Source organism: Penicillium diatomitis, assembly GCF_028827545.1.
Source record: "Penicillium diatomitis strain IBT 30728 chromosome Unknown utg000008l_segment0_segment0, whole genome shotgun sequence".
Lineage (NCBI taxonomy): Eukaryota > Fungi > Ascomycota > Eurotiomycetes > Eurotiales > Aspergillaceae > Penicillium > Penicillium diatomitis.
In genome coordinates this window covers 60726-87838 of record NW_026623180.1, presented here as the reverse complement: position 1 = coordinate 87838, position 27113 = coordinate 60726, and the positions used below count along the sequence as shown (strand labels likewise).

Below are 27113 nucleotides of genomic sequence, written 5' to 3'. Positions count from 1 at the left end.
GGCATCTTACCCCTCACCTTCTGCGATTCATAATCTTTGCGTCTGCTTTTCTATTCTCTTTACTCATCGTGGCGCTAACAGTCGGGCGGCGTGGGAGATTCATATTGGCGCTGTCGTTGCATTACTCTTGTTTCCTGACGGCCCTGCAAACTATTGCTCCATGAGATAGACATTTGAGCCCGAGATACCATGAATCAGTTCATTTCTGTGTTGTCGTTTACCTCTCTGTCCACCCCTGATTGGTTTCATCTCGCTTTTTTCTCTTGTATATCGATGCGCAAATGTATGTTGACTTTACTGAAATTGACCATACTTCGAAATGAGGCCTCAAAGTGGGCCATGTTTGGATCTTCTGCAAACATCAGCTGTTTTGTGCAAGAAGCACGTTTGTTTTCCTTGGGAATCAAGCGTGGACACCCATCGTGGCCTTCGATATGTGGTAAGAGCCCGGCAACATGCACCACTAGTACGATCGGGCACTATTGAGTTAGCGCTCACTTGACCAGCGCAAACGCGATTGTCACGTGTCACGTGACGTAACCATCTTGACGCGCCTCCCGCATTACCTTTCCTCATCGACTCTCGACGCAGATGACGGGAAAAAAAAAGAAAGTGTCGCCTTACTTCACTGTTCTTGTTCCCATTTATTGCTTTTCAGGTCCAAGATTGCTCCGATTACACAAACTACATTCAAGCCCTTTGCGCACAGTCTATCCATTTCTCTGTCGTATCTTCTTTGCGAAACATTCGGCTCTGACGGCCTTGTCCCGCCGCGATGGCACCGCGAAAGCGCAGCCGTTCGGAGGCGATCGATGCTTCCGAGGCGCAGAACAACGAAGCACCGGGCCTGCTCCAGCAACTTCGGAGTAGTTGGCAATTTGCCAATGTGATGCAATACATCCATATTTTTGGAAAGCTCATGAAAATAGATGAAGACTTTGGGATTGAGGTACGTGGAGGCTCGCCTTGCTCGCAGTAGTATTTGGAGGCGCAAAATGCGCGTCGCTTGTCTCTTGTTGCTGCGGTCTTACTTGATTTCTGTCGCACTTTAGTGGCGCTTGACTCTGACTTGAACTGTCTATTTCAGGATCTCGAAGATGAATGTCTTAAGCCCGAACCCTCCTACAAGCTACTCGAGATTGGACTGTGCTTGCTAAAATGGGTGTCGTCACACCGCGGTCTAACGTGAGTGAGAACGGTTGCAATGTTGTCTCGCGAACAGACCAATGCAGGATCTAATAAACTGCCATAGTGCCGAAAATTTTGACGAATACACAAGACGCCAATATAACGCGAAAGCTCCCCATTTGCCCAATCCCTTCGGCTACGATGAGACGCCGCTTCGATTCCTCGACTTTGATGTATTCACAAAGCTCAGCGTGTTGCAGCAGTTGTCCGTCTGGACATTTTGGAATCCAGATCGTATCCGGGAAAAAATGCCGGAGAAGAAAGACTTGGAGCAATTGGAATGGGTACGTCAGTCGTGAGAAACCGGATCAGCTCATTTATTTAGCTGTGGTTGCTGACAGGGACCAGCGCATCGAAGAATTCGGATATGATCAAGATGGCCGATCCTATTACGTGCTCGACGACAATCGCCTGTACCGTCGAACGGATCCTCCCATTCCTGCGCACCAGCGACCAAAGAAAAAGGCTAAAGCCAGAACCTCACGGGGATCCCGCGCTTCGAAGCGTTTCTCCGCCGCGGCCGCGGAGGACGCATCTGACGAAGAGCAACCTGATGGGAAAGAAGCAGACGTTTTCCCCAACTTCAAATGGGAGTGTGTCGCCGTGACTCTTTCGGAATACAATTCCTTCCTGGATACAATTCGCAAGAGCAAAGATGCGGATGACAAGTACCTGCGCAGTCAGATCGAAGAACACATTCTGCCCTTGCTGGAAAAGGCAGAGGAGGCTCAACAAAGAAAGCGGATCAAGCGGGAGAAGGAGCTCCAACAAATGCAGCTGCTTGCTGGGGCAAAGCGATCAAGCCGGCTTGCTGCCAAGGAAGAAAGGGAACGTGCCGATCGCGAGGCCGCGGAGGCGGCTCGCAAGAAGGAAGCCGACTTGGCCGAGGCTCGAAAGGAGCAGGCCCGGCAGAAGCAGATGGAGGAAGAGCGCAAGTCCAGGATGATGACCAGAGAACAACGCATCAAGGATCGTGAGCACAAGCGAGTTCTACATGAAGCCGAGCTTGAGCGTCTGGCAAGCGAACAGGAGAAGCTGGAACGTGGCGAGGGTCGGGTCTCTGCTCGGCACCTTAAGGCTGAAATGGAGCGGTCACAACGGAATTTGGAAGACTTAACGGAGGAAGATCAGTGGATCTTCGACTGCTCAGGTTGTGGCATTCATGGCGAGAATCTGGTAGGTCATTTCATGCTCGAGAGATGCGATCTTTACACGGCTCTAATTCTATGACCTAGGATGACGGAAGCCACAGCGTCGCATGTGAGAAGTGCAACGTCTGGCAACACAGCAAGTGTCTCGGTATTAAAAAAGACGATGCCGAAAAGGAGGACTTCCATTTTGTCTGCGCCGACTGCAAGCAGAAGGAGGAGGAAGCCAATCGTCCCAAACTCCCGCCCTTGAAGTTCCGTGTCAGCACGACCCCGTCGCCTTCGGGGACAGTGAAGGAACCTCGGCTTGAGGACGAACGGCAAATTATGTCTTCTCCCACGAAACAAAGCTACCATGTTTCGCCGAGAAATCAACATGGGTCATTTGGAGCCCCTGATTTCCAACCCGGACTGCCCTCACTTGCTGCTCAGAATCTATCCTCCACTCACAGACACCAAGAAGCTCACCTTCCTTCCTCGCCTCAGCGTCTCCCACAGCCTAGAGCAGATTCTCATTTGCCTTCATCCAGCCCTCCTCGGCCACCTTTCTCACCTTCGAGGGGTTCAAATGGTGCAGCTCACTCTTCACCAAGGAAGCCTTCCCTGTTCGAGTCGGGATCTGGCCTGCATGCCTTGCCTCCCATGCAGCCAGGACCTCGTCTACCTTCCCTGGGGTCTTTCCATTCTGGTCGACCCTCATCCTCTCAGTCTGGGTATGGTCCAGCGTCAAATCATCCAGCGATGTCGCCCTCACAAGGGAACCACGACGTGGGGCGTCTCGCCGGCGTTCCGTCGGGTGCTTCGGCGACTGGACCTACACAGTGGTCGTCGTTCGATAGTCACGCTACGCCGCGACCACAATCTGGCTACGGTGGTGGGAACCACGCCATGGCCAGCCATTACCCTTCCTTTTCATCCGCCGCTACTCCGAATGGGAACAACTCCTCTCCTCCACGCACTTCGCATGGAATGGGCATGTCTGGGATCAGCCCAACAAAGCAATCTCCTCGGCCCATCACCGCAGGCGGGATGGCTGGAGCGCCAGTTTTACCTCCAATCCGCAGATTGGAGCCTAGTCCAAAATTGATGGGCCGCAGCTCTCCGGATGCACCGATTCCAGCTCCCATGAAATGCATGACGCCAGAGCAAGAGGAGCGTCGTCAGCGAGAGAATGCGTCTCTAATCAACAATGGGCAGGCATTTCCGGCCAGCGGCCAGGCCCACCCCATGTCGTCTCCATCGTTGAGTCGAGTCCCGCCTCTGGGCCCTGTTGGCCATACACAGCATCATCCGGAGGCAATGTCGCCATCGGGAGATGGTGATCACAGCGGGGGTAACTAATTTCGAACAACGACCTCGAAGAGGCCTTTCCCCAGTATTTGCAGGTTGTTCCACCAGAAGTTCCTCAATATCTGTGGGATCAGTGAAGACTCTCCTGTCGATTGACGTCGAATTTGGCTTTAAGACAATCGCCGGTCGACATGAATCATACACGACTCGTATGGTCCCGGAGTTGTTATCCCCCTCGCGCCTTGGCTGCGGTCGATTCAGTCCAGATCGAGCCTAGGATGACCATGAGGGATGACTTGCATCATAAAGGACTGAAACTGAAGGGCGGTCGATATTAGGCCAGCTGCAAGTAGACATATCAACCTTTGATCATCCGATCGCATTTGTCGCCGTGGCTGTACATCACAACCTCGTGAGGGAAAGGAGACAAGAAGTGGTAAAACCCGCGTTTGTGACAAGACCGATTATCCTCACTCTACGGAAAGGATGATCATTGCTGATTTCAATGATTTTGCTCATGTTTCATTTGACATTTTCATCACTGACTGGGATTGCATTGGGGTGGTTTGGGCATGAGTGAAGGGCGTTTTAGAAGGGAACGGTCTGCGGTGACTGTTATGTCTGCATTGTCTGATGGAAAGGAGTAATGGCCCCCTAGGTCTTTGATGATTGATACTGGCTTTGAAGAATGCTCTTTTCTGGTCTCAGTCCCTAGACTGTAAATGTTTTTGCTTCCTTGTTCACCTGTGATGCAAGTCTATAAGGTGTCGAAGCTTTGTACTTTTCTAGACGCCTGTTGGGTTCCTCGGGCTCTCTCCAGTCCATCCAAATAGCCAGGAATGCTTTCCCTTTCAAACATTGACCCTTCGTGAAGTGGCATTGTGTTTAATTCAAAGTAGTCCACCCACACAGATCTCACAATGATGCAATAGCATTGCACCACCCATTGTCAGGTGACGCCTGATCACTTATTTGAGGTTAAGCATGTCAGCAACCACCTCAATCGCCGGAAGCGCATTATCAAGAATCAAACCCTGTCAGTCCTTAATTTGCAATTTTGCATGATAAGTGCCAAGTAAAAAGGGGGGTGGGGGAAAAAAAAGAAGAATTGTCCAACTCCATCCTGCAGTAGACGGTCAGAAGATAATCTTAATCCACTGGACTATAGCTCAGCAAGCCCGAGTTTTACCTGTCGCCTGCATAAATTAATTCCCACCTCCGTATATTGATCTTCCGTATGCACCACCCTCAATCAGGCCTGGGCATGTATACTTACTGGGTTTGGCCAGTGTTCGATTAACGGCTAGCTCTTCATGAAAGGGGCGCCTGCCATCTTCGCCATGTTGACGTGATGGCGCACCCTCAAGCTCCCGACCTCATTCCTCCTGCTCGCAGAAAAACCAAAGTGAAGCGCTGTGTGTCTTTTCTATCAGTCATGCACTTGGTCGCCCTGGTGTGTCTACCTACTGTCCTACCTGGCACCTGCGACTTGTACGCCTTGGCATAAGGCTACCTCCAGCTAGTCGCAATCGTATCTTTGGGCCCGAGAGTGTTTACCCCGATGCGGCAAGGATACCCCCCTATCTTGTTCGTCCCGTCTACTCCAGTCACTGGACGAGCAAGGGGAAACAAACAATATAGAAAAAAAAAAAAATATCTAACCGTGGCCAATGATGTTGAACCAACATTGAACAGACGCGGTGCCGGGATGACGAGTGCAGTCTGAGGTCTGAGCACGTTGTATTGGAAGGTTAGGCTTTTCCGATGTTCCATGGGTAATGTCACTTTCATAACTCATCACGTTGTGCGCTAAGCGGGCAGTGGTAGGAGTCTATTTATTACAGTAGTTTAGTAGTCTCTTCTTGATGGAGAGAGTAGAACCTGGAGCGTGAGCTTCTCCCGTACTCGAGTCATACGAGAGATTCTATTCCATAGCGAAGAATGGAGGTAACATCTATTGCGTACTTCAGACTCAACTACTCGTGACTCTCTTATGTAGGTATCGCGTAACCTTGATCAATCATGTCGAGATGATTTTGCGCCCAGTAGTAGAACTAGACGCCCTCGGTCATGTGCATAAAATTGTTGTGCTGATCGCCGAGCTTGGCCCAGGCTTGACACCTACCATTCCTAGACATGGCCTACGTGGAAACATGTTGTCGAGATCAGCGTTCAATTGATGTGTATTCTCGTATCACGACAGTCACTTCCACGTCTTCCATTATGGAGCAAGTATGAATTTTTACGTGGTGGTCATCCATATCCAGTTGGCTCCATAACTTTCGTCTTCGCCTAGCCCCCGATCTGCCGTTTCACTGAGATACTCATCATGGTCCTACTGATGCGAAGGCTATGTTCAGTACATTACACTGTAGTTGTACTTCCCGGCCCGGACTCGATTAGGTGGAAGGTGTATTGAGGCCTGACAAGAGATATCCCATCCACTGACAGCACAAGAGGTATGCCCTTATATCCGAAGGCCAATGCAATAAATCCGACTTGGACCCTCTCGAGCAGTTGTGCCGCCCGTTGACACACCACTACCTAACAACTACTAGTTAGTAGCACTTGGAAGTTGGACCTACTAAACTAGTGCACCAGCTGGCGTTGGGCACAACTTTAATTAAAATGACTCCCTCCCCCGGCCCAAAAAGTCCGTACAGCAAGCAGGTTTGCTTCATTTCAAACCAATGAACGGGCTTGGCCTCACGCACATCGGCTGTGCTTCCCGGGTACCGTAGGCAATCCTGTACTTTTGGACTTTAGACGACGATTAGCGTCCCCCTGGTTCGTAGGACCTGAGAACAGGGCTAGAGTCGGGAGCGCCAGACCGGATGAATTCTGCTTGAATCAGTCAAAGTCACGGCTCGTTTGAGAGTAGAAATGGAGAGCCCCAAATAAACTGAGGTGCATCCTGTTCATACTCATAGTACTTGGGGACCATTTTTCTTTTCTTGCTCCTGCGTTAAACCGTGCTGTGAGGGTGCTTGTAGGTCGGGAGATGAACCACGCAGATCGGCTAAATTCAACGAATCAGAAGAACACTTAATCGGCCAAGTGGTTCTTGTTCGGTCATCCAGTCCCTCCGCTGGCTGGATGTTCTGGACCTTGACGCGGAGCCTATTCACTCTTCTTTTTGAGGAGGGGGAGGTCCAGGACGCTGGGTCTCCATGCCTACATCTGCCTCTTGGTAAGAACTCTATAAGAAATATGGTCCGGATAGAGACGGGGCGAATAGCTCCAGAACCTCATATCCGTCACCACTTGTATGAGGACGAAAGGGTGTCAAGTTCAACGCATGACGGACTCACTGCGAAAAAGGCAAGCCGCGGCTCAACGTGCGGGCCGCAAGCGTGATTCGCGGGAAAAACAAGCGGGCCACTGCAAGAACAAGCGTGCAGACTACAGTGGAAGCCTAGTGGTAGTATGGTAGAAGGTATCAAGGTAGTGCCGTCCCTGGCGGTACATACATTGGTTCCAGAGCCGAGGAACGCTCGAGTTCAGCATAGAATGCAGTAGACTGTAGAGTGCGTCTCACACGCAAGGTAGTATTGTACCACGGACAGTTACAACCTGATCATATGCGTGTTGTTGCCTCGCGAGGCAAAAGGCCCGGGGAGAAATGAAAAAGCATCGAAGATCCTGTGGATCCCCTATAGTTCGGTATGAGCACTTCGGTCGGGTTTGGGAGGAAAGGGAACAAATCAGGAGTCCTAGTGCAGGAAAGCAACAATCTCACAATCTCCGAATCTCCGACTCTCCGAATCTCCGAGATCAGAAGACGATGAACGGAATGAGACAGACAAATCCAAATGGGGTCATCAGTCTTTTTCCTTTCCTTGGCTGCCTCTCCCGCTGACTCTCGATCCCCTCCGGCAGTGTCCAAGTCCCAAGGAGACGATGCTCAGTCTGCTCACGACGACGGGCTTTGCAAGCGCCTGCGTCTCGAGGTTGACTATGCCATCAGAACTCATGAAACCCCAGACTGACGTACTGTTAGAGTTTGCGACCAAACTCTAACCCTCTGTCCCGTCGGCGTCTCCGCATCAATTAATCAAATCTGGTACGGCTGGGTGTGTTGGACGACCAGCACAGCTATCTCGAACGTGCTCGGAGTCCGATGAACCAACGTACTCGACTGGTTGCAGAAACGAAGAATCGATCAAAATCTCTCGTCCAAGAAGAGTTGTCCCAGGAGGTCTTTCCAGGTGAAAAGGTCGTGAAGTCATTGCAATAAAGTCACAACTGACTATTGATTGATCATCTCCACTTGGGATCGATTTTCATCTCCCGCGCTCCACAGACCATCGGCGCAAGCCGCGCAACTCTCAGTAGTTCGGCTACGGCCTGTGCCGTGCCAGACTAAGTTTCGAGAACTGGTGTTTTGCGTCACGCCGCTCCCATGGGAGCTTGCGGCTGGATTGTGCTGATTCGCGCAGACCCAGCCTTTGCACTGGTCACCTAGACATTTGCAGGCTTCTTGTCCAATGATTCTGATGTGAAAAGAGTTCAAGGCTCTTAGCGCCTACCACCGGCTTCTGACAAGCGTGTAAAAGCTTCGTCACAGTCCCAGTGCAGTCTCGACGACTCAACATTCCTGTGATACGGTGTTGCTCAGCGCAAAAATCCATGGCAGATGACGGCCTCTCTGGCTGTTTGGGTTTGTTGAATGTCTTGATATCCTAAACTACGGCCGATTGTCGGTGGTGTTCGAGACCTGGCCCTCGATTCTCACGACTCCTGGCGGGTCAAGACTGGACAAGTTCCCACAAGGTCGGGACGGCAGCAGTTGTTTGTCGACGAACAAGACGGGATTTGCAAAAGCTCTCGTCCTCGATGGCTGTCACTGACTAGAGGCCTTCCCTTGCCCATTTCTCGCCTTCACCCTCTCCGCTCGGTATTCCTAACCGATGGCCCGAGGCCAGGCGCTTTACAAAAGCAGCAATGAGTGGAGCAAGTAATTTCGTCGAGGACAATCACATTCAAGGCTAAGTCGTAGTTGAAATCAACGGTTGGATAGCGAGCACCAGATGATTCTGGGCCCTGAAACCCCGCCCGTCTGTAGTTTGATTGTCTAGGTCGAGATTGCAGTCAATGACTCTCATTCGCAAGCATGCCACACCGGTGTGCTATCTCGAGGTAAGTCCCGCCAAAGGGTAGACGATCTTTCGAGTTTCGACGAAATCCGGTTTCGCTCAGGACATCCCAGGTTGATCCAGCAGTGTTTTCCCCACGCTGTGGTACACTGGGGCAATTTAGATCAAACTGGCGCGAGTCCCATCGTGGGTCACATCGCCAAATCAATCACGGCATTTCCACTGCAGAGCCAAACATTAGTGCTCAGCAAATTCATCTTCTCCACAACGAAGATGCCAGATGCGCAAGCATACTATTGAGTGTACAGCACGTCAATAGACTTAAGAAGAGTAGTATTGGAGTTCTGGAGAGAGATGGATCTTACTGATCGACCACAGACCACGGTCAGTCAATCTGGTGTTCATCGGTCACGAAGGCTGTCGGGGAGACTTGATCACAATAGGCTCGAAGGAGAAGCCTTCGGCCTTCGTTGTGGCCAGTACAAAAATGGATTCACTTCGCTCAACAGCGGAGCAAGCAGTTGCTGCCCCCGAAACTGAACGGGAACGGGGATCAGTCACACGCAGAAGCGCAAAGTATGAGTAACAGCCATGGCGTTTTGTCTTCATCGTGGAGCCAGGAACTGTCATGGACATTGTCAGTTCGGATCACCAAGCACATGACCGCACGGCGATGCGCCCCGGCTCATCGAGACTGGGGGTGGGGGTCCACTTCCAGGGCACCGATAGGAGGTGGCAACTTCACATATCAGACCGTGTGGAGAGTGACATCTCCGCCAGTGATATCCTTGAATAGTAATTCAGACCAAGACAGGGGGTTCATGAGCGGCTTGGCAAGAGGAGGGAAAGAGAGAGAGAGAGGGAGGGAGGGAGGGAGAGAGATAGGGTTTCGACGTTCTATACAACAGGTCTGACGATTGACCCAATTAATCAAAATGGATGATTGCTCATCATGACGAAAGCGCAGGCCGAACACTTTCCCATGAGCACTACCAAAGGTCCACAGGTTGTCCCATCGTGGACAGAAATTAATCCAGTTGGCAGTCACAATGCTGGCTGATGCCATGGTCGGGTCTGGGTTGCAAGGCGGGGGCTTGACTCTTCGAGGAAAGTTGCTTATGTTCCCAGGAGTTTGATCGAAGAGAAAGGGGCAGGACGGGATGAGGACTGGGGGATGAGGCGCCTGGCCTGCCTAGTGTACAGTGTACACTCCCTACAGTAGTGCGACTTACACAGAGGCGTGACTCTTGTACTCCAGACTGGGCACCACTACTATCTAGGACCTCGTTCGTGCCTCTCTGCATGACATTCGTAATACTCAACACGCGGTGAAACCACGGTAGACATCAAGCAGCACACGACTCAATGTCCTCTTGAGCAATGCGATAGCATACACTCGGCCAAGCAGTCACCACGTGGATGGCCGCGTGGGAAAAAGACCCCCAGACAAGAACAATTCCAGGAGCAATTGTGTCGGGGACTCGGGGACCAAAGTCAATCTGTGAGCTCGTGGAGGGTCGGGGAGAGATATGAATGAAGAAGGCCCTGGGCAAAGCCGATGCTGGGATCCAACTATAGTTCCTCTCGGTCCATGTCCATGATCTGCCCGAGTGTAAGATCGGCACGAAGCACAGCCATCTCATTTGCTGAGCGTTGAAGGCTTGATTTTATGCGTGTCAAGTTGTTTTTCCATTGGCCACCGCGGAGCAAGATGGCACCTCTTGTTCCCGTGGAATTGGCCCGGTAACCACACCGCGAATAGTGGTACCTTGCCAGGATGAGCAAAAGGTCAAACGGTGACAGGGGGTGATTCAAGCTCTCCCCCCGGTCATTGATCCAGATACGGGTGGGAGGCTTGAGCCATTTCCTCTTCGAAGATGGTGCAGATGGGACAAGCGATGTGGCTGATTGGCTACTCAATGAGGCCAATGGAAAACGGCAGCTGCTGTTGGATGAGGTTTTGTTGGATGCCACAGAAGGAAAATCGCGTGGCAGTCCATGTAGATCCTTGAAGACCGTTTGTGGAGTCAGTTGCCTTCGTGAAGCTGATGCTGGCTGTCCACATTTTTGACTGTGCTCCGTCAGCCTCGAGTCATGTGCCCGGAAAGGCATGATTTGGTACAGGTCAGTGTGTCTCTCTCTACTCAAGCTTGAATGATCCGAGACGCAGTCGTATCTGCCAGGCCGTGTTCACGGCTCATGGCTTTCTGACGATGAGCACACACAAGCGGTCAGAGAAGCGGACGTCGCAGAGCCTGTGCTCACGGTGGCGCTTCGACGAGGTGCCCGACTTGATATCATTTCGGTCAATCAGGTTGGCAGAGAAAAACAAGGAATATTGAGCAAAAATTCTATTTCACGACATGGCATTTCTAAACACCAGGCCTCCTCGTTGGCCGGTATGCGTTATGTCCGGTTTGGAAGAGCATTGCTATGACTGGGGGTGCTTGGGTGTCTGGCAAGAGACGGCACATATTTCTCCCGGGCTTTCTTGAGCCATTGATGGTTGCCCCGTTCGATGGATCTTTCAGCAAATTTTCTCCACCATGAGAGCTTATCCGGCGAACTCTCGCGGAGTACTAGACTCCCAAGCACAGAGACCCACTGAGTCGACCGAGAGATCTTCACCGACTTCCTCGGTGCCCCTGCTCAGGGAGACGACCGACCCAAACTCGCTTCATGGCTCTCCGTACACGAGTCATTTCACATCAAGATAAGCTCCTGCTACTCCCAACAATTCACCAACTCTCACGTGGCGTTGATCTTCAGTCAGCTCAGGAAGACTCGTTTTTGGGTCAACTTTGATACGCACGTGGCAGACGGGAAGTGTCGTTCTGGACGAAAGTGGTTCATGCTCTACCCTTTGTCCTTCACTTCCAGGACTCAGCCTCATCTGGGGTTCGTATTCGTGGTCGACCCCTTGCAAAGCCCAAACTCCTGTAGCAAGAGCCGATGATACAACGTCCACGCAAGGTTGACTGCCGATATCTTTAGAAAATGTTCCCGGATAAGGAAGAGGTAAAGGAGCACTATTGACAGGACCAGAACTCACTGAGCATGCGAAACATCACTGAAGCCTAAAAATAACCCAGATTGGGGTCAACAGACCAGTGACACCCTAGAAGGGCGGTGTCAAAGACCCAAGACGCGCCACCATCAGGGCTCTCAGCTGTCAGCAAGGATACCAATATCTGGCGCTCATTACCACGAGGTGGTGGGGTTTTTTCTAGAAGACAAGGGAAGCCTCGATCCCCGCTACAGAGTTCCTGCAGGTGCGAGTCGTGGAGAGGCATACTCTTCCGTATCCGGTCGAGAGTTGTAGGATGGTGTTGGGAGGCACTCGACTGATGCGCAGCAGGAACTGTGGGGTCTAAAGTCTGAACCTTCTCCGGAGATCTCCCCGACGCAACGTAACTGGACCTCAATTTAGGCTTGAGCTTAAAGAGTGGAGCCCAAGGGCCCTCGCAAGTCTCCGAACTTCTTTCACGAAGAGACCTGTCGAGATACTCGGCTTCACAAGATTTGTCATGTCTAAAAACGAGATCTTTGTTGATTGTCTGGGGGTTACAGTTCCAGCATGGACGTCATCCTATCAGACACTGAGTAGGACACGAAATCGGGCAATGCTCGAACCCTTTTCGGCCTGGTCATGACTGAAAATCCACGAGGTTCATGCACGACTTGGCCCTTGGCGTGCAGCCTTTCCGGATTTGTCCAATTCTGACTACCACATGGCAATTGACCCATGTCACCCCATCTCTGCGCGTTTGTCTGAATACAAGCCACGAAGGTTGAAAAATCTCTGGAACCTATAGGAGGCTCTGAGCCCCTCTGTATGGGAATAACTATTTGGAATCATACCCATGGAGATCTGCAAATGAGAACCAAGGCTTGTGAGCAAGACTTCAAGCCATGGCAAAAACGTGGCAGGGCGTTCCTGCATCGATTGTCGGGGAGAAGGATGGAGACTGCCCATGACGGCACGGGCCCATGCCCTTGCAAGTGATCGTTGCACTCTGTAGGAGTCTGAGACGTGAGGCCTAATTTTTGTAGGTTCAATACCTAGCTCATTCGGGATTAGGACTAGGCCCAGCAACTCCGGTATCCGGTATCCTGAATGGCTCGTACACGCTGCCCAAAAAAGGAAATCAGACGGTGATGAAGGCCTTGGATACAAGGCTTTACCTACTGGCCGACTTACATAGGTATCATGACACGTCCGACGAACAGGTTGAGCCGAGCAGGCGACTGCTTCCCTTGATGACCGATTGTTGCTGTCGGCCTAATTTAGCTCCCGAACTGAATACGACTCCAGGTTCTCTCGGTGTGTATGGGTTAGTGGATGATACGAGAAGTCGCTCAACATGTATGGATAGCCCGTACCCGTGGCCGTGTGTCATCCAAGTCTGCTTGTTGTTCGCGCATACAAAACAGCATGGAATTCGTCCTCTGGCTCTTCGTTTAATATTGTCGAGTCCTCAGATCGATCAATCGTCCCAGTCTCTCTGGGATGGAATCTAACATGATGTGCCTGCTGGAGAGCCATACAATTATGGGATTCATCTCTCATGACCGGCGATGATGAAACAACGCCGAAAGTCTGATCTGAAGAAGTAAGTGTACATTGTACTCCAGTATACTTCCCTCCGTCGTAGAGATTAGATCACAACCAGTACTATCCAGCAGCCGCGACCAAAAGTGGACCCACTTCGCAATGACCTTCGAAGTTAGAAAGTCTATTCCCGAGATTGACCGAAGCTGTGCTCCACCATTGCACGGTGCACGAGAATCACCCACGCCGGGACCTGCTGGTGAGTGATTGTCCGGTACAGTGTACTCTCTCGCGATGACCAGGTCTAGCATGACATGCCCACTAGTCCTGATTCACGACGCTGAGGCAGCCGGCACTTCAGGTAGACTAATCCCTTTCCGGCAAGAGAACGAGTCATTCGGCCAGTCCAGCCTGGCCGGAAACAGCATCCTGGCTTCCGCCAGCCAATCATCGTCTCCGTGGCGCCACTCCCCCGCCAGAAGCTCTTCTCTGGTGGCGGCTGAGCGGAGATACCGTTGGAACGATCTTCCATGCGCACCGACCGGATACTCCACCGTCGGCTGCTCGACCTGCTTCAAATGTGCCCAGAAGCGCTCCAGGAAATCAGGTCTCTCTCTCTCGACCTCTGCGACCCACTTGCTTGACCCGTGTCGATCAGGAGAATCCTTCTCCACTGCCAGTACGTGCCGCTGCTGTCAGAATATCTTCGAAATACCCGCGGTCTCGCCCCTCCATGATTGTCCTCGGGATGTGCACGCCCCAGGGGAGACCCATGCCGCCCTCCCCGATACTGTTTACTTCTGCCAGTACACTCTGACTAGTAATTACACACTACACAAGCCTTCCCCTGTCACATTGGAGACTGATCTTTCCATTTCCATCCAACCACGCGAACTATTAATGAACCAAGTCTTTGGGTTATGGAGGTATTCGAGGCAATCCCATCCAATCACGACCACGATAGACTATCTCGATACCTTGTCCAGCATAATTGCCGCCCAATTGGGGCTATCAAGAGATTCGAGACTGCCTCGACGACCATACCAACCGTGGTCCTCTCATGACGGTGCAGTCATGACTTTCCTAGATGGGACTGTCTCTCAGAGATCAGAGACCCCGTGGATTCAGTAATGAATGATGATAATGCTGCTCGGTCTGACCAACGGCCTGTGGCCAAGAATCTCATGCTTCCTCGACCCGGGACGCGGACCAACACGCTGGTGAAATCCACAGCAAGAGCATCTCTTCTTGAGAGTAGCATGCCTGTTCTGTGAGAACAGGACCGGACACCGCTTTAGACCAATCTACCGTAGCTTGGTTCGTCTAAGCGTGACAGCCCTTGCAATGCCATGCAGACTGAGCCCGGGCCAGGTCGGCACTATCGAAATTGCTCCAATGTGTACTCTGACTTGAGCTCGCCCCACATCGACACCCGTGTAGGCTCTACGGTCGAGAGCCTATCCTACCCGCCTGGTATTATGAAGGCATTTACACTGGGACTCCCGTGCGTGGGTCCAAAAAGACTTCTGAAATCTAGGAAGGAAGAAATGCAAAAAAAGAAAAAGAAAAGAAAAGAAAGAGAGGTCAACATGCCAATCTGCAGCGTCACTACTGCATTGGGAAACTTGCATTCCAAATGGACCAACCTCACAGTCATGGCTGCTTAGTTTACCCCGGGTTCCAGAGAAAAATCTATCGTTGGGCCTCCCCCTCTCAGCATCTCTGCCCCTGCTCGACACTCGATAGGTCAGTGATTGAGAGGCCCTGGTCTCCCCGAACAATTGAATTCGTGGCTTCTCAACTAAACCTATTGCTTCCTGGGATTGGCATCGGTCCTACACCATCCCCGGGTGATTTGCAACGTGCATTCTGATAATGACAAGGCGGGGGTCTCTCAGGGTTTTTGTATGAGAGCGAGCGAGAGAAAGAGAGAGATAGAGGGAGAGACCTATGCTTCCCTCCTCAATCCTCAAGTTCGGAGCTCATCACATAGAACTTAGGCTGTCGTGGTGGAGATGTCCATTAGAGATCTGATTGTCTCTGATGATATGTAGACCCCATTCAAGGCTTTCCGATCAGGTCCCGGTTGATACTGAAAATCCTCCATCCACTCTGAATCAGTGGATCCGGTTGTTCTAAGAGTAGTCTCCCACTCTTCTTTCTCTCTTGTTCGCTCTCGATCCTCAATCTCTCTCTCTCCCTACCTTTCTATCTCTCTCATTGTACCCAAATTTGGCACAAAGGTGTCGCAGAATCCTAGGGAATCTACTGGGTTCATTGACCGGACAATGGGTGCTCAAGACCACACTGTGGCTCAGTTTTAAAAAAAGGTAGGACCTGAAACGGCATCTAGACCTGAAACACACACCAGGTGGTACAGGAGATCAAGAGATCAATCTGGGAAAAGAGAGAAACCATACCATGCAGCTGTCAGTTGAGAGAGGCATGAATCAAGTATCCTACAAAGACTAGCAATCTGCAACAAAGGTTTGCCCCGCGACGAACCCTAGCTTGGAATAATAGAGAGCCAGGGGATCAGTCTATTTGCAGGTACCTGGGTGTGAAGACAGAATCCTGAAGACGAGGAACATGGCTGGACCTAATACAGACTAGCTCTTCCCTTGTATAGAAGACCAGAAACAATATTGTAATCGGGGAGCTCAAGTCCAGTTACCCTAAAAAAACTAGATATACGCCAGGAAGAGAAAACAGTGGCACTACTCATACGGGCAATTAGGGAGTAGGTCAACAGTTAGACCCACACCATCTGCGCTTGCTGGACCCCGTGCGCTTCTTGTCGTAAGGATAGAGACACATGTGGATTCGTTGTCCCTCTTTTGGGTTTTCCCTATTTTTCTTTTCTCTGAGTCAGGGTTCAGCCTCTGGTTCGGTGGGTTTGACTCTGGTTCATGACGGGTATTTGCACCTCGGCAGACGCGATCTTCCGCTTGGCTTGGCGTGCTGTTCCCAGACATAGCGATCTCGTGCACATAAAAAAGAAAATCTGATAAATTCATCGCTCCAGAAAAATGAAGAACAGAGAGTACCCTTTACTGATTGTGGATTAGACTATGAAGCTATACCTACCGGTATTTTTCCATGTATTTTCGAAGTCCAAAAAAACCCCCCCCAGAAATTAGATAAAATCTCTTCACTATTCTTTTTGCCCTCTATCCACTCAACAACCTATTTTCTCACACGGACTGTCAATCTCTCTCCCCAGGATCCACTCCTGGAGTGATGAGGTGGTCGCCGCAAAGCTATACTATATAGTACAGAGTTTTGACGCTGGATCGATTCAATCCTCTATTTATTCAAAGTCCCCGCCAAGTGGAACTACCGGTGGACCTTCATCTTCTGTCACCTCCATCGACAATCCAGATATATACACATGCTCGGCCTTGTCGTTTGTTCTGGCGACAATCAACTGCATCTCCACTGGACTAAACGGAAGAGTCAAACCCACCTCATCTTCCTCTCCGGGAATCTGCCCTGCAGCCTGGATCTGTACTTGCTCGTGTCGGCTGGTCGTCCACTCCGCTGCCTGTCTCTGAGTGTCTTACTGCTCTTCCATCGGAACGGTGAAGGAGTGTCTGAGAATATCGCGTGTGGCCAGAGAACCTCATCAATTGAAAGAGGGTACCTTTCACAGCGCTGGAGAGCCGTGACGCCAGCCTTCCTCGTGACTTTTCTCCCTCATATTCTCCTCTGATTCTTTCTGCTCTTTCTAGAAGAGTTCTTCTTCTGGGCAATTCCTTCAATATTATAATCTTGACCTCAGGCTGGTCAACTCTCATTCTCATAATTGCAGAAAAGCTTCTTACAATCTGGCCTGCCCTTCAGGGATTCCAGTTGCTTTTCCAATCCAGGCGAGAAAGAAAGCTCCATTCGAGGACCACTCGACCCGTCCTCTACACTTGTGAAGATGGAATCATCTTTCCCGGCAGGTGGCTTCCCACCAACACCACCACACACATCGGAAGAGGAGAAGGCACAAGATCCCTATCCAGATGCTCCCCTGAACTCATACCCTCCTGTACCCACGTACAGCCTAGGACCCAGCGGCTTGAATCAGCCTCTGTATCACAACGAGCTTTACCCTTCCTTTCAACCGCACCCTCATCCACACCCTTTTGTAAGTTTCCTCTGGAATAATGAATCTCGATCTTGACACATACTCGGCATCTGCTGACTTTCAACCCGGGCAGATGCACTCCTCCTCCACCACACCTTTCTATGGCAATCCGGCTGATCTCAGACCTTCTTACACGGTAAGCTCAACACTTTGCGCTTCTCAAGGAATTGACCGTCAGACTTGGAGCTGAGAAATGCCATCTTTCGAATAGATTCCCTTGAGCACCCCGCCAGTCGATAGATTGTCTTCATCGTCACCATCATGGTCTCCAGGCAGTCGTAACCAAAACCCAGCATCCAAGTCGAAAGTCATCAAAGCGCGCGCTGCGAAGCCGAAAGGCAAGAAAGACACCACGGCAACGCTGAGTGGCCTTCATCTACCAGGTCCGCTGAGTGTCGTCACACGGGACATGGTGGAGCCTCCTATACGGGATATGGAAGCCTGGGTGAACCGGTCTCAAGACGAGCGCAAGCTAGAGGTGAACGCCAAGAATGGGGAGATTCCTCGCCCAATGAATTCCTTCATGCTGTACCGATCAGCGTACATTGCTCGGATCAAGTCTATGCTCGGCAGGAACTGCAACCAGAACGTTTCACGCGTCGCCGGGCTCAGCTGGAAGGCGGAAAGTAAAGAAGTCCGGGCCCATTTTGAGAAGTTGGCCATCATTGAGCGCCAGAACCATGCCATTTCCCACCCCGGATACAAGTTCAAGCCGAACAAAGCCGCAGTGACACCTCCGAGGAGGCCCGATGGGTTAAGTCCCCCCCAATTGTCGAACACGCCTGCAGCTTCGATTCGGGCCGTCTCGGTGGACTGGGACGAGAAGTATAAGCGCGAGAGCACGCCCGGTCTCATGCACAGTCGAACGGAGGGTTACGATTTTGGCCCCATTCCCAGTAGCCGAGAAACGACACCCTTCGGAACACCCGATTCAATGCTTACGACCACATACCTTGGATATATGAGCCATCCGTGGAGCAACACTAGCTATCCATGCAACGGCTTACCCATGGCAGAGACACACGTGGAGGATGTGTATTTCCCGCAGGCTAGCCAGGCCACCGAGGACACCTCATTCAGCAACAACGGGTTGACGGGACTCCCAGGGGCCACGCACGAGCTTCTTCAGCCTCAGCCCACTCATGTAGTGCCCAGTCACATCGTCAACGGTCATCTGGATCCCCAGCTACTGAGCTGTCCAGGGGAGGGAAGCGGGCTTCCCTTCGTATACAGCCCTCCTACGCCACCTGCCAACCCTTACCGTGTGTTTGCTGAAGAAGGTTGTTTCTTACCAGCTACATACTCTGCAGCTCCCAGCCCTGTTCCCCTTTCGAAGTCATTGCCTACTTCTGCTCCAATGCAGCGTGAGCCGTCCTGGGACGTGAAGTACCAAGACCATGACGGAATGGACTCTTGGATCAACAACTCGAATTCAGAATATTGAAATCCCACTTCCTGACGGAGGGTAGTTCAACGATCCACAGATGCAAGATACTGCATCTGGTCTTACTCATGGATCAGTGTCCTTCTTTGACCTTCACCACCGAAGCAGAGGGATTTTCCTTTATATGACTCATGACTGAGCAAAACGGCTATTGAATGATTTCGCGGTGGGTTTTTTCGCTTTCTTTTCTTTTGTTGAGGTGATTCTGTTTTACGGCCATGTATTTCCTTTTGTCTTTCTTCATCTTTACCATGTTCTCGTTGAAAATCTGTTTGGGCTGAGGGCTTTACTTGGCGTTACTTATCAGTCTGATCTGGGGCTTGGGAACTGTTTGTGAATTAACTATAGACGCATCGCTTGTCAAAGAATGGTGGGTGGCTTTCTGGATTTTATCAATGCAAGTACAATTAACGAGTAAGCCTCGGCTTCTGTGATTCCAATGCCGTATTCCATGCATCGTAGCCAAGCTGACCATTCGTCTATTCATGTGATCCACATGGTCAGCGCGATCTATCTTGAATGTTGATCCAACAACCAAATATTGACCTGGACTAGTTTCGAGGCCCTTGGGCTTTTATAGAGACAAATGAATTCCCTTCGATATCATCATCCATAATGCCAGCTTGATATGGCCATTGCGGGTGAAGACGGATCCTCGACAGCCTTCTCAAGTTAATTGTTGTGGTGCTTGGACTGCTGTCATCCATTGCCCTTCCATTGCTCGATTTTCTGACTTTCCATGACAAGCACCCTTTCTGATTTTCAATCTTGGTCGTTTTTCATTCGAAAATCAACTTCCCACCTCTCATGGATCTGGTCTCGTCATTGCTTACTCTCAACTCTAACCTTATCCACCTCTCTTTTCCACCCCGTAGTTATTACCACTATAGTGACTATACTCATACAATGATGGACCGGGAGAACGTCTGCCACCCCACTTCACTTCAGCCCACATGTGCGACAGCCCAGCGGCCGTCGGCACGGCCGACAATCCATTTATTTACACTTCCAAAGAAAAAAAGAACATATCCCCACCTCGAAGATCTTGGCACGCGCAAAAAAGCAATGGACTCGCGGGGAATCGAACCCCGGACCACTCCCATGCTAAGGGAGTATTATACCACTAAACCACAAGCCCAGTTGTATGGAAAGTGGCGATATATTTGGCATCTTGAAAAAACAGGAATCGCTGAATGAAGCACGGCGATTCACGGGTTCCCCTTGACTTCGCTGGGACTTCGTTTTGATCCAGCCGTGCGGCTTATATCAGCAATATCTGCACCGATCTGCGATCGATTCCAAACAAGGTTGTACTGTCATGAGCCTGAGAACAAGCCGGGTTTGTCTTTTCGTCACATGCGGGTTGAATCCCGCAGTCTACAATAAAGGGAACATGCATATTAGCGACTGCATCCCTGGGCATGTCGTCGCTCGGTCGGGTAAAGCAAACGGGAGCTTAGTGTACCTTGATACTTTCTTGATTTTTCAGCCCGTGAGCTGATATCGAAAATGCTCGGGCACCACAGTATGAGGTGCCAGACATACCTCACCACAATAGACAGCATCAACCTCGTAAAAAACATCAAGAGATCGACCTTCATATGCCGTCCATCTGCGAGAGGGTGACCTTCCCGAGTCATTGAGGATGAGTCAAAAATCAGTTGACAACCTTAACAGCGGGACCTGGAAAAGGATTAAGGTACGGTTAAAGCGATGCGATCGGTACCAATGAGATACCCTCGGCGCTGCATGTCAAGTGAAGCGCCTCCACTTCAATCGTGCGTGCGCGGACTGTGGACAACACAGACGCCGCCCGATCTCACCGCCCGCGGAGCAGTTCCCCGCCATTTTCACCGTCACGAGCTGCAACAGTTGATTGCGCGACGTCCAGGATTCGGCGACGAAAGAATATTATTCCCTTGCTCCTAAGAGAGAATCGGAGGTTCAACCTGAAAACTGTGCACTGCCCGGACCTCAACGAGAAATAACCAGCAAACCACTTGCGTCCTTTCAACCTCTCCTATTATTTTCTCAAAATGTCCATCCCCAACGAGGCACTGCAGAAGGTAGGCCCGTTCACTCGCCAGAAATTCATGAAGCTCGAACAAATACTCGCTCAGCATTGATGCTCATCCTCATCATTCTCTCAGATCCTGCAAGAAATTGAAGCTCGGGCAATCGCCTCCCAGCAACAGATTGGAGTGACCAAGGCCCAGATCACAACGAAGCAGCGAGACATCCGCATGTTGCAGCTGACATCCAAAGAGCTGGCTGGTCTTCCCTCAGAAACCCCAGTGTACGAGGGTGTTGGAAAAATGTAAGGCCCCCCTCCCCATTCTTTTAACCTTTTTTTTTTCGTCTTTCCCCAGTCCGGCGCAGAATCGTCTCAATGGTATTACCCAGCGCGTCGGAGCTAATCACCTGCCAATGAATAGGTTCGTCAATGTCCCCATGGACACGGTGAACAAGCGACTCACCCGCGAGAGTGCCGAGGCCGCCTTGGATATCACGAACCTGGAGAAGAAGCTGCACTACCACGAGACCACGCATAAGAATAGCCGCGAGAACTTGGAGCAGATTTTGAAGTCGGGCGGGCGTGCATGAGCAGTACAATCTGGATGAAATCGATTTTGTCTGCAGATTCTCGAGGATGATTTGAGCACGGACACGAAAGGCAATCCTACTTACGAGACTCGCTCCATGAAAAAGTAAACCCAGCCCGCCACTTCCCAGATGGACGAGACCGAGACCTTCTGGGTGCGTGACAGAATGGGCAATCCAGCCCTGCAAAATTCTGTCCCGTGATCAGAGACGGGTAAAATGACTCCGATCGGTGCTACGACGAGGGCAAGAGCGCAAGAGTTGCAGACTGCACAAGGGACCGCGGAAGCTCACACGAGGGGGACTCTTGCACGAAATACCTAGCCAACAGCACTCTCCAATGACAACGAACAAGTCAAGTGATTTATCATACGATGCACCGGCAACGTATATAAAGAGGGTATATAAAAACAAGTCACATGCAACTGAGAATAGAGTGCCCGCGTCATTTCTGTACATGTAATGATAGGAATGAGTCGAGGCCACGGGCCTGGAGGGTATTGCAGGTGAGATATCCATGTAAGTATACAGTAGAAGAGGTTGCTGTCTCCTATGACCACTACCTACCTACTGCCTAGATCTTCGCCAGTCGTTGGTCTTTCCATGGGACACACGTCATCCCTCGAATAGTCAATGGATGGTAACATCTTGCTTAGTCGGATGAGCTTGGAAGCGAATCCACGAACCCATTGATTCCGTTACTATATCTGCGGCAGTGGGAAGTATGGATCCAAGAAATGGATGAAACGTGATGAGAGCAATGGGTTGAATCATACCGTGATTGCCGAGGGTCGAATGGAATTGTGAGCTGGGCGTGAGAGTAGATCACAAGCTTTGACAGCACCTACATACAGGCTTTCCATTCGCAAGACATCATCTGTCCCGCCTGTCGAGAATATTCCATGAGTGATAGTGGATTGGTGCCGATTGAGCCTCAGATCTACTATGTACATGGTAGTGACCGCATCTACGTACTTTGTAGTCACCGAGCACACATCCTAGTTCCACTGTCCCATGTCCCATACCAAAGGGACAGTACTTTGCAGACAGTCGACTCACATGACGACCTCGAGAAGAAGGAAGCACTCAGTACTCAGTATTCAAGTAGTAGTAGACTCGATTCGACGTCAAGTCACACGTGGACACTGGACAATGGGGTCACCTGCGGACGGGAACCACTCGATCTCAGGTCGGCAATCCGCATACAGTATTGACTCTATTGAGTACAATATCTGCCCAATCGTCGATCATGTTTCATCCTTGCTCCTGTTGAGTCACCCGACAGCCAAGATTTCTATTGTGATGCCTATAACATTTTTATCTCCGCGGAATGCTTACTAGTAGTACTGGTAGTTGGGTACCATTCTACTACAGTATTTAAATCACATTACGTGTAGAGGGCACTGAGCAATTCCCCATGTCACCATTTGAAAATGGGACAGGCTACGTATCTTTCGAACAGGATTACTTGAGACTAAGAGTTCACAGGGGGGGGCTCGTATTTGTCAGAGACCTTTGAACTGTGTAACTTGTCAAGTAGCTGTTTCAAACAGTATCTGAGTGGTCACGCTGAAAAGGTGTTTTGTTATTGCTCATTTACAAGCCATCAACTTTCATAATCTGGGAAGTACAGATGAGACTAGTTACAACTTATCTATCTGTCAAAGTTGGGAGGACGCCTACCTTCCTGTCAACACGGGCAGTTTAACCTGTGGGGAACTATAAATAACCCATGTACGGAGCAGTACTACACATATTGAATGTACATACTCTACAATTACATTCACCACAAGTCTACCTAGCTAGGTATATACCTATTACCTACACCTCGTCAACGCAGAAACTGCCTTCCATGTGGTGTCTCAGCCACGAAAAGCCGCTCAAGAGCAATGAGCCGCCTTGGGCGTTTCCACCTCCCTATCGGATGGCCCTCCATCCCCAGTTGCAAAAGGTACAGTACATGCTTGGACTTGCTTGAATGTCACCTACATACGATGTGTACTAGAGACCCCTCTTTCAATGGCGCTCTGCCCCATTCCAGAACATCCTCATCCTCATCCCAACCCTGAGAGAGTCAAGGGCCAGACCGCAGACCGATGCCCAAAGTGCGCCTCAAGTGGAGTCGGTCCCGGGCGAGGAGAAAAGGACCCAACCCAACCTCTGAAGCGGTGCCAGCTGAGTTCGAAACGGGGGCAGAGTGGAGGCGATGATGCTATCCCGCGCCGACTTTCTTGGGTTTCTTGGAAGAAGAGGGGCACGGGAACGGTCACGGGTGTACCTCTTGCCCTTGTTCCGTCTGGCAGTCTGGCAGTCTGGCAGTGGGCGGTACGACCCCGATACTCCCGTGAGTAGGGCTTAGGATAGATGGGGACCAAGTACCGCTTTGTACCTCCTTGGTGGACTTGCTGAAGAAGCCTTCTTTTGGGAGAACGGTCGAAGGTAAACTGTGGAACCTGGAAGGGGCCAGCCATGGATCACAATCAATCGTCGTCAGACTTATTAAGGTCAATGAAGGTCCGAAGGACGTCGTCGGGCATCAAATCCACATTACCGAGATAGTGAACTGAGGTAGTCAGTACTCAGTAGGACTAGGTTGGTCGCGACTCTGCCCAAACTGTGGAATGGCATGCATTACCGTACAGAACAAAGTACAGTAGGGGTACATAATTACTACCTAAGTTACCTCAAGGAACATGCACGATGAGGCATGTGTGGTGGCAATCTACTGCATCCCTCGATCGGCTATCCATGTAATGTACGACGCACTGTAGTATACAGACGTACCTAATCAATCAACTCGTTGAAGGTCACTTGAGGCTGATATGCAGTGAGTATGCAACTGTGCCGTGCGCACCGTCCTGCCGGGCGGCAAGGCCACTGGCGACATGAAATCGTCCTCAGTGAGTCGATCTATGCGAGGACAGACTTCTCGGACGACCGTGTCAGTGACGATGGACTCCTGCTTCAAGTACACACATCAAGCCGGAGAGACGTGTAGGTGTGCATAGCACTGAGCAGTACTACTACTCCCAGCCCCAACCAAGGTCAGGTAGTAGGCACGGTAGTATACCTTCCCACTTGGTCTTGGTACCTGACCGTTGAGGTCATCCTTTCACGAGGTGTCCAGCCTCCTCTTCCTCTTCCTCTTCCTGTCCCCGTCTTCTCTTCTCAGCTGCGCGATCGCCCCCGGTTGAACCGTTTCGTCTTCTGTGCCTTCTCCCCCCCCCCACCCCCGCCCCTCGATGTGTGACTCGGTGGTCTTCGTCGGATCTTCCACTTCCTCTTTTCGACCATCTCTCCGGCTCGGATTCGAAGAGGCTGACAGATCGACTACTATATGCTGGAAGACCAAGTAGTGAGCCAATAATACCTAGTCCTAGAAGGTCTTGTCTTGGCTTTTCTTCGGACCTTTTCTCCTTCACTGCTTTCCTTCTCCTCTTGCTCTTCTTCTTTATCTTCTTCTTCTTTTCCTTCTCCTTCTCGTCCCTCCACCCCGCATTCCTCCAGGATAATCCTCCCGCGTCATCTGATTCGGGACTCGCTTGTTGCCTTTCCACCCAACGAAATACAGGCTCCCTCGACCCTGTGTTGAAATCACCTAGTATATATCCTATCTGGTGAAATCCGACGACTGTGCGAGAAGTTGTATTGTATTCCAGCTAGACAATATCGTCGAGTTTCGCCGACCACACAACTCAGAGCCCCTCATCAAGCGTCAACCCCCCCCCCCCCCCCCCCCCGGCTTCAACACCTACAGGGCTCTCCCACCATGCCTCAGGAGATCTACTTTGACTCCGACGAGTCGGATTTCTCAGAGACGGACATTTCCATCCATGCGGGCACAGGCTACAGCAGAGGAGGAGGAGGTGGCGGGCGCACCCATGTTCGCCGGCGATCCGTCTCACGCCATCCTCGTCCAGAGTACCGCGAAACGCTCATGGTCCCCGTGCAGCAAACCACCCGCATCCACCGCTCGCATTCCACGGGTGCTCGGCGGCACCGCGAGCGCAGTGATCCCCCCGCTCCCCCCGCTCCCCCCGCTCCGCCTGCCGTCATGATCTTCAATGAGCAGGCCCAGCGTGCCGATACCAGCGCCAGCAACAAACCACGCCGAGTCCAGCAAAAAGTCTACGACCCCGACTGGGACGAGGAAGTGGTGTCGCCGCGGCGCGGTCGCCGGGCTGCTCCGGCCGTCTCCCGCGATCCCTCCCCGAAGCAGGTGCAGCAGGTGCATGTCGTGGAGCGGGAACGGGAGCGGGAGCGCGACCGCAGCCGTGACCCGGAGCTTCTACTGAACCAGAAGCTTCTGGAGCGAAGCGATATGCGACAGGATCTGGAAATCTGGAAGCAGCAGCAGGAGATCGAGCGGTTGGAACGTGAGCTGGAACGACATCGCGAGCGGGCCGAGCCGCGCGATCCACGAGAGTCACGCCTGTTGCGCGAGGAGGAAGAGTGGTACGAAGATGAGATCAGCGACCGCATGCGCCGACTGGAACGATTCGAACGCAAGAACCGCGCCGAGGAAGAGCGCCGTAATGCGGAGAAAGAATGGCGCCTGAGGAAACTCGAAGAACAGGAGCGTGAAGAGGCCGACCAAAAGGTTTGGCGCCTCAGGAGACTCGAACAGGCGGAAAAGGAAGCCGCCGACCGTGAAGAGCTCAAACAAAAGATCCACGAGGAGAAACTCAGGGAGATTGTCCGGCAAAAGGAAGAAGAGGAAGAGCGCGACAGGCTGCGAAGGGAGTTCCTCGAAGAGGAACGTCGCAAAGCGGCCAAGGCAAAGGAGGAGGAAGAGGAGCGGGAGAGACTACGACAGGAGTTCCTCGAAGAGGAACGTCGTAAGGCAGTTGCCGAGGAGGAGAAAAGGAAGAAGGAGGCCGCAATGAAGGCCGCCGCTGTGGAAGAGTGGAAAATGGAGCAGGCGCGTATTGCGCAGAGAGAGCGCGAGGAAGCACTGAAGAAGGACCGGGAATTCCGTGAACGTCTCCGGCTCGAGTTCGGTTACACCGAGGAAGAAATCGATGAGATCCTCAAGAAGAAAGAGAAAGCCAAGAAAGAAAAGGAGAAGGAGCCGAAGAAGAAAGAGCACAAAGAAATCGAATTGAAGGAGGACATTGTTGAAGAAAAGACGACCTGGATCAAGGTAAGAGATGGAAATCAGTCTATCAGATCACCAATGCCGACTTTGCTGACTCGTCAATCTAGGTCCACCGCAGGCATCTCATGCCCGAGACTCTTCTTGCTTACAACTTGCCCTGGGACTGGGATGAGGTGAGTGTTTACCCCCTCTTTGGAAGGATTGCTCTCGGTAATCTCGCAACACACTCTTGCTAACGTTACAACCTTTCCCATTCTCCAGCGCGACAGCAATTACATTATCATCAAGCGCTGGATCACCGAAGACTTCCAGGAAGAGCTCTTCGCTCACACCCGCCGCCTCCGTGAGGGCAAGCTAGTTGCGCAGACCTCCAGCTCGACAACCGAGCTGAAGATCAACGACCGCAACAAGGACAGAATGTATCTGGTGCGAAAGAAGAGCCCCAGCCGTCGACTTCGCATCTTTGCTTAATAAGTCATCCTTGATGAAATCATTGCACGGAACCTTCCACTACACAGGCCGGGTCAATATCTCGACAAGTTGGCCTTCGTCTAGTTATAT

At 51.4% G+C, this 27113-nt stretch overlaps 6 protein-coding genes across 6 annotated transcripts; 5 read left to right on the top strand and 1 right to left on the bottom strand.

Annotated features, from left to right (window-relative positions):
* Positions 1 to 775: 775 nt before the first annotated feature.
* Positions 776 to 3677, top strand: N7539_006123 (putative PHD finger domain protein; the record flags this gene model as incomplete). The annotated part of the gene is made up of 5 exons (XM_056935725.1): positions 776 to 949; positions 1088 to 1185; positions 1253 to 1472; positions 1537 to 2364; positions 2424 to 3677. The coding sequence occupies 5 exons, from the start codon at positions 776 to 778 to the stop codon at positions 3675 to 3677; spliced, it is 2574 nt and encodes an 857-aa protein (XP_056788649.1).
* Positions 3678 to 9130: 5453 nt separating this feature from the next.
* N7539_006122 (uncharacterized protein) lies at positions 9131 to 9358 on the bottom strand (the record flags this gene model as incomplete). The annotated part of the gene is made up of 1 exon (XM_056935724.1): positions 9131 to 9358. The coding sequence occupies one exon, from the start codon at positions 9356 to 9358 to the stop codon at positions 9131 to 9133; it is 228 nt and encodes a 75-aa protein (XP_056788648.1).
* A 4078-nt stretch (positions 9359 to 13436) lies between these two features.
* On the top strand, positions 13437 to 13777 carry N7539_006121 (uncharacterized protein; the record flags this gene model as incomplete). The annotated part of the gene is made up of 2 exons (XM_056935723.1): positions 13437 to 13533; positions 13662 to 13777. The coding sequence occupies 2 exons, from the start codon at positions 13437 to 13439 to the stop codon at positions 13775 to 13777; spliced, it is 213 nt and encodes a 70-aa protein (XP_056788647.1).
* Positions 13778 to 17818: 4041 nt separating this feature from the next.
* Positions 17819 to 18853, top strand: N7539_006120 (HMG-box domain-containing protein; the record flags this gene model as incomplete). The annotated part of the gene is made up of 1 exon (XM_056935722.1): positions 17819 to 18853. One exon carries the CDS (start codon positions 17819 to 17821, stop codon positions 18851 to 18853), a length of 1035 nt encoding a protein of 344 aa, XP_056788646.1.
* Positions 18854 to 20889: 2036 nt separating this feature from the next.
* Positions 20890 to 21457, top strand: N7539_006119 (putative prefoldin subunit 1; the record flags this gene model as incomplete). Its single annotated transcript, XM_056935721.1, has 3 exons — positions 20890 to 20919; positions 21004 to 21170; positions 21289 to 21457. The coding sequence occupies 3 exons, from the start codon at positions 20890 to 20892 to the stop codon at positions 21455 to 21457; spliced, it is 366 nt and encodes a 121-aa protein (XP_056788645.1).
* A 3766-nt stretch (positions 21458 to 25223) lies between these two features.
* On the top strand, positions 25224 to 27023 carry N7539_006118 (uncharacterized protein; the record flags this gene model as incomplete). The annotated part of the gene is made up of 3 exons (XM_056935720.1): positions 25224 to 26597; positions 26660 to 26725; positions 26814 to 27023. 3 exons carry the CDS (start codon positions 25224 to 25226, stop codon positions 27021 to 27023), a joined length of 1650 nt encoding a protein of 549 aa, XP_056788644.1.
* Positions 27024 to 27113: the final 90 nt, after the last annotated feature.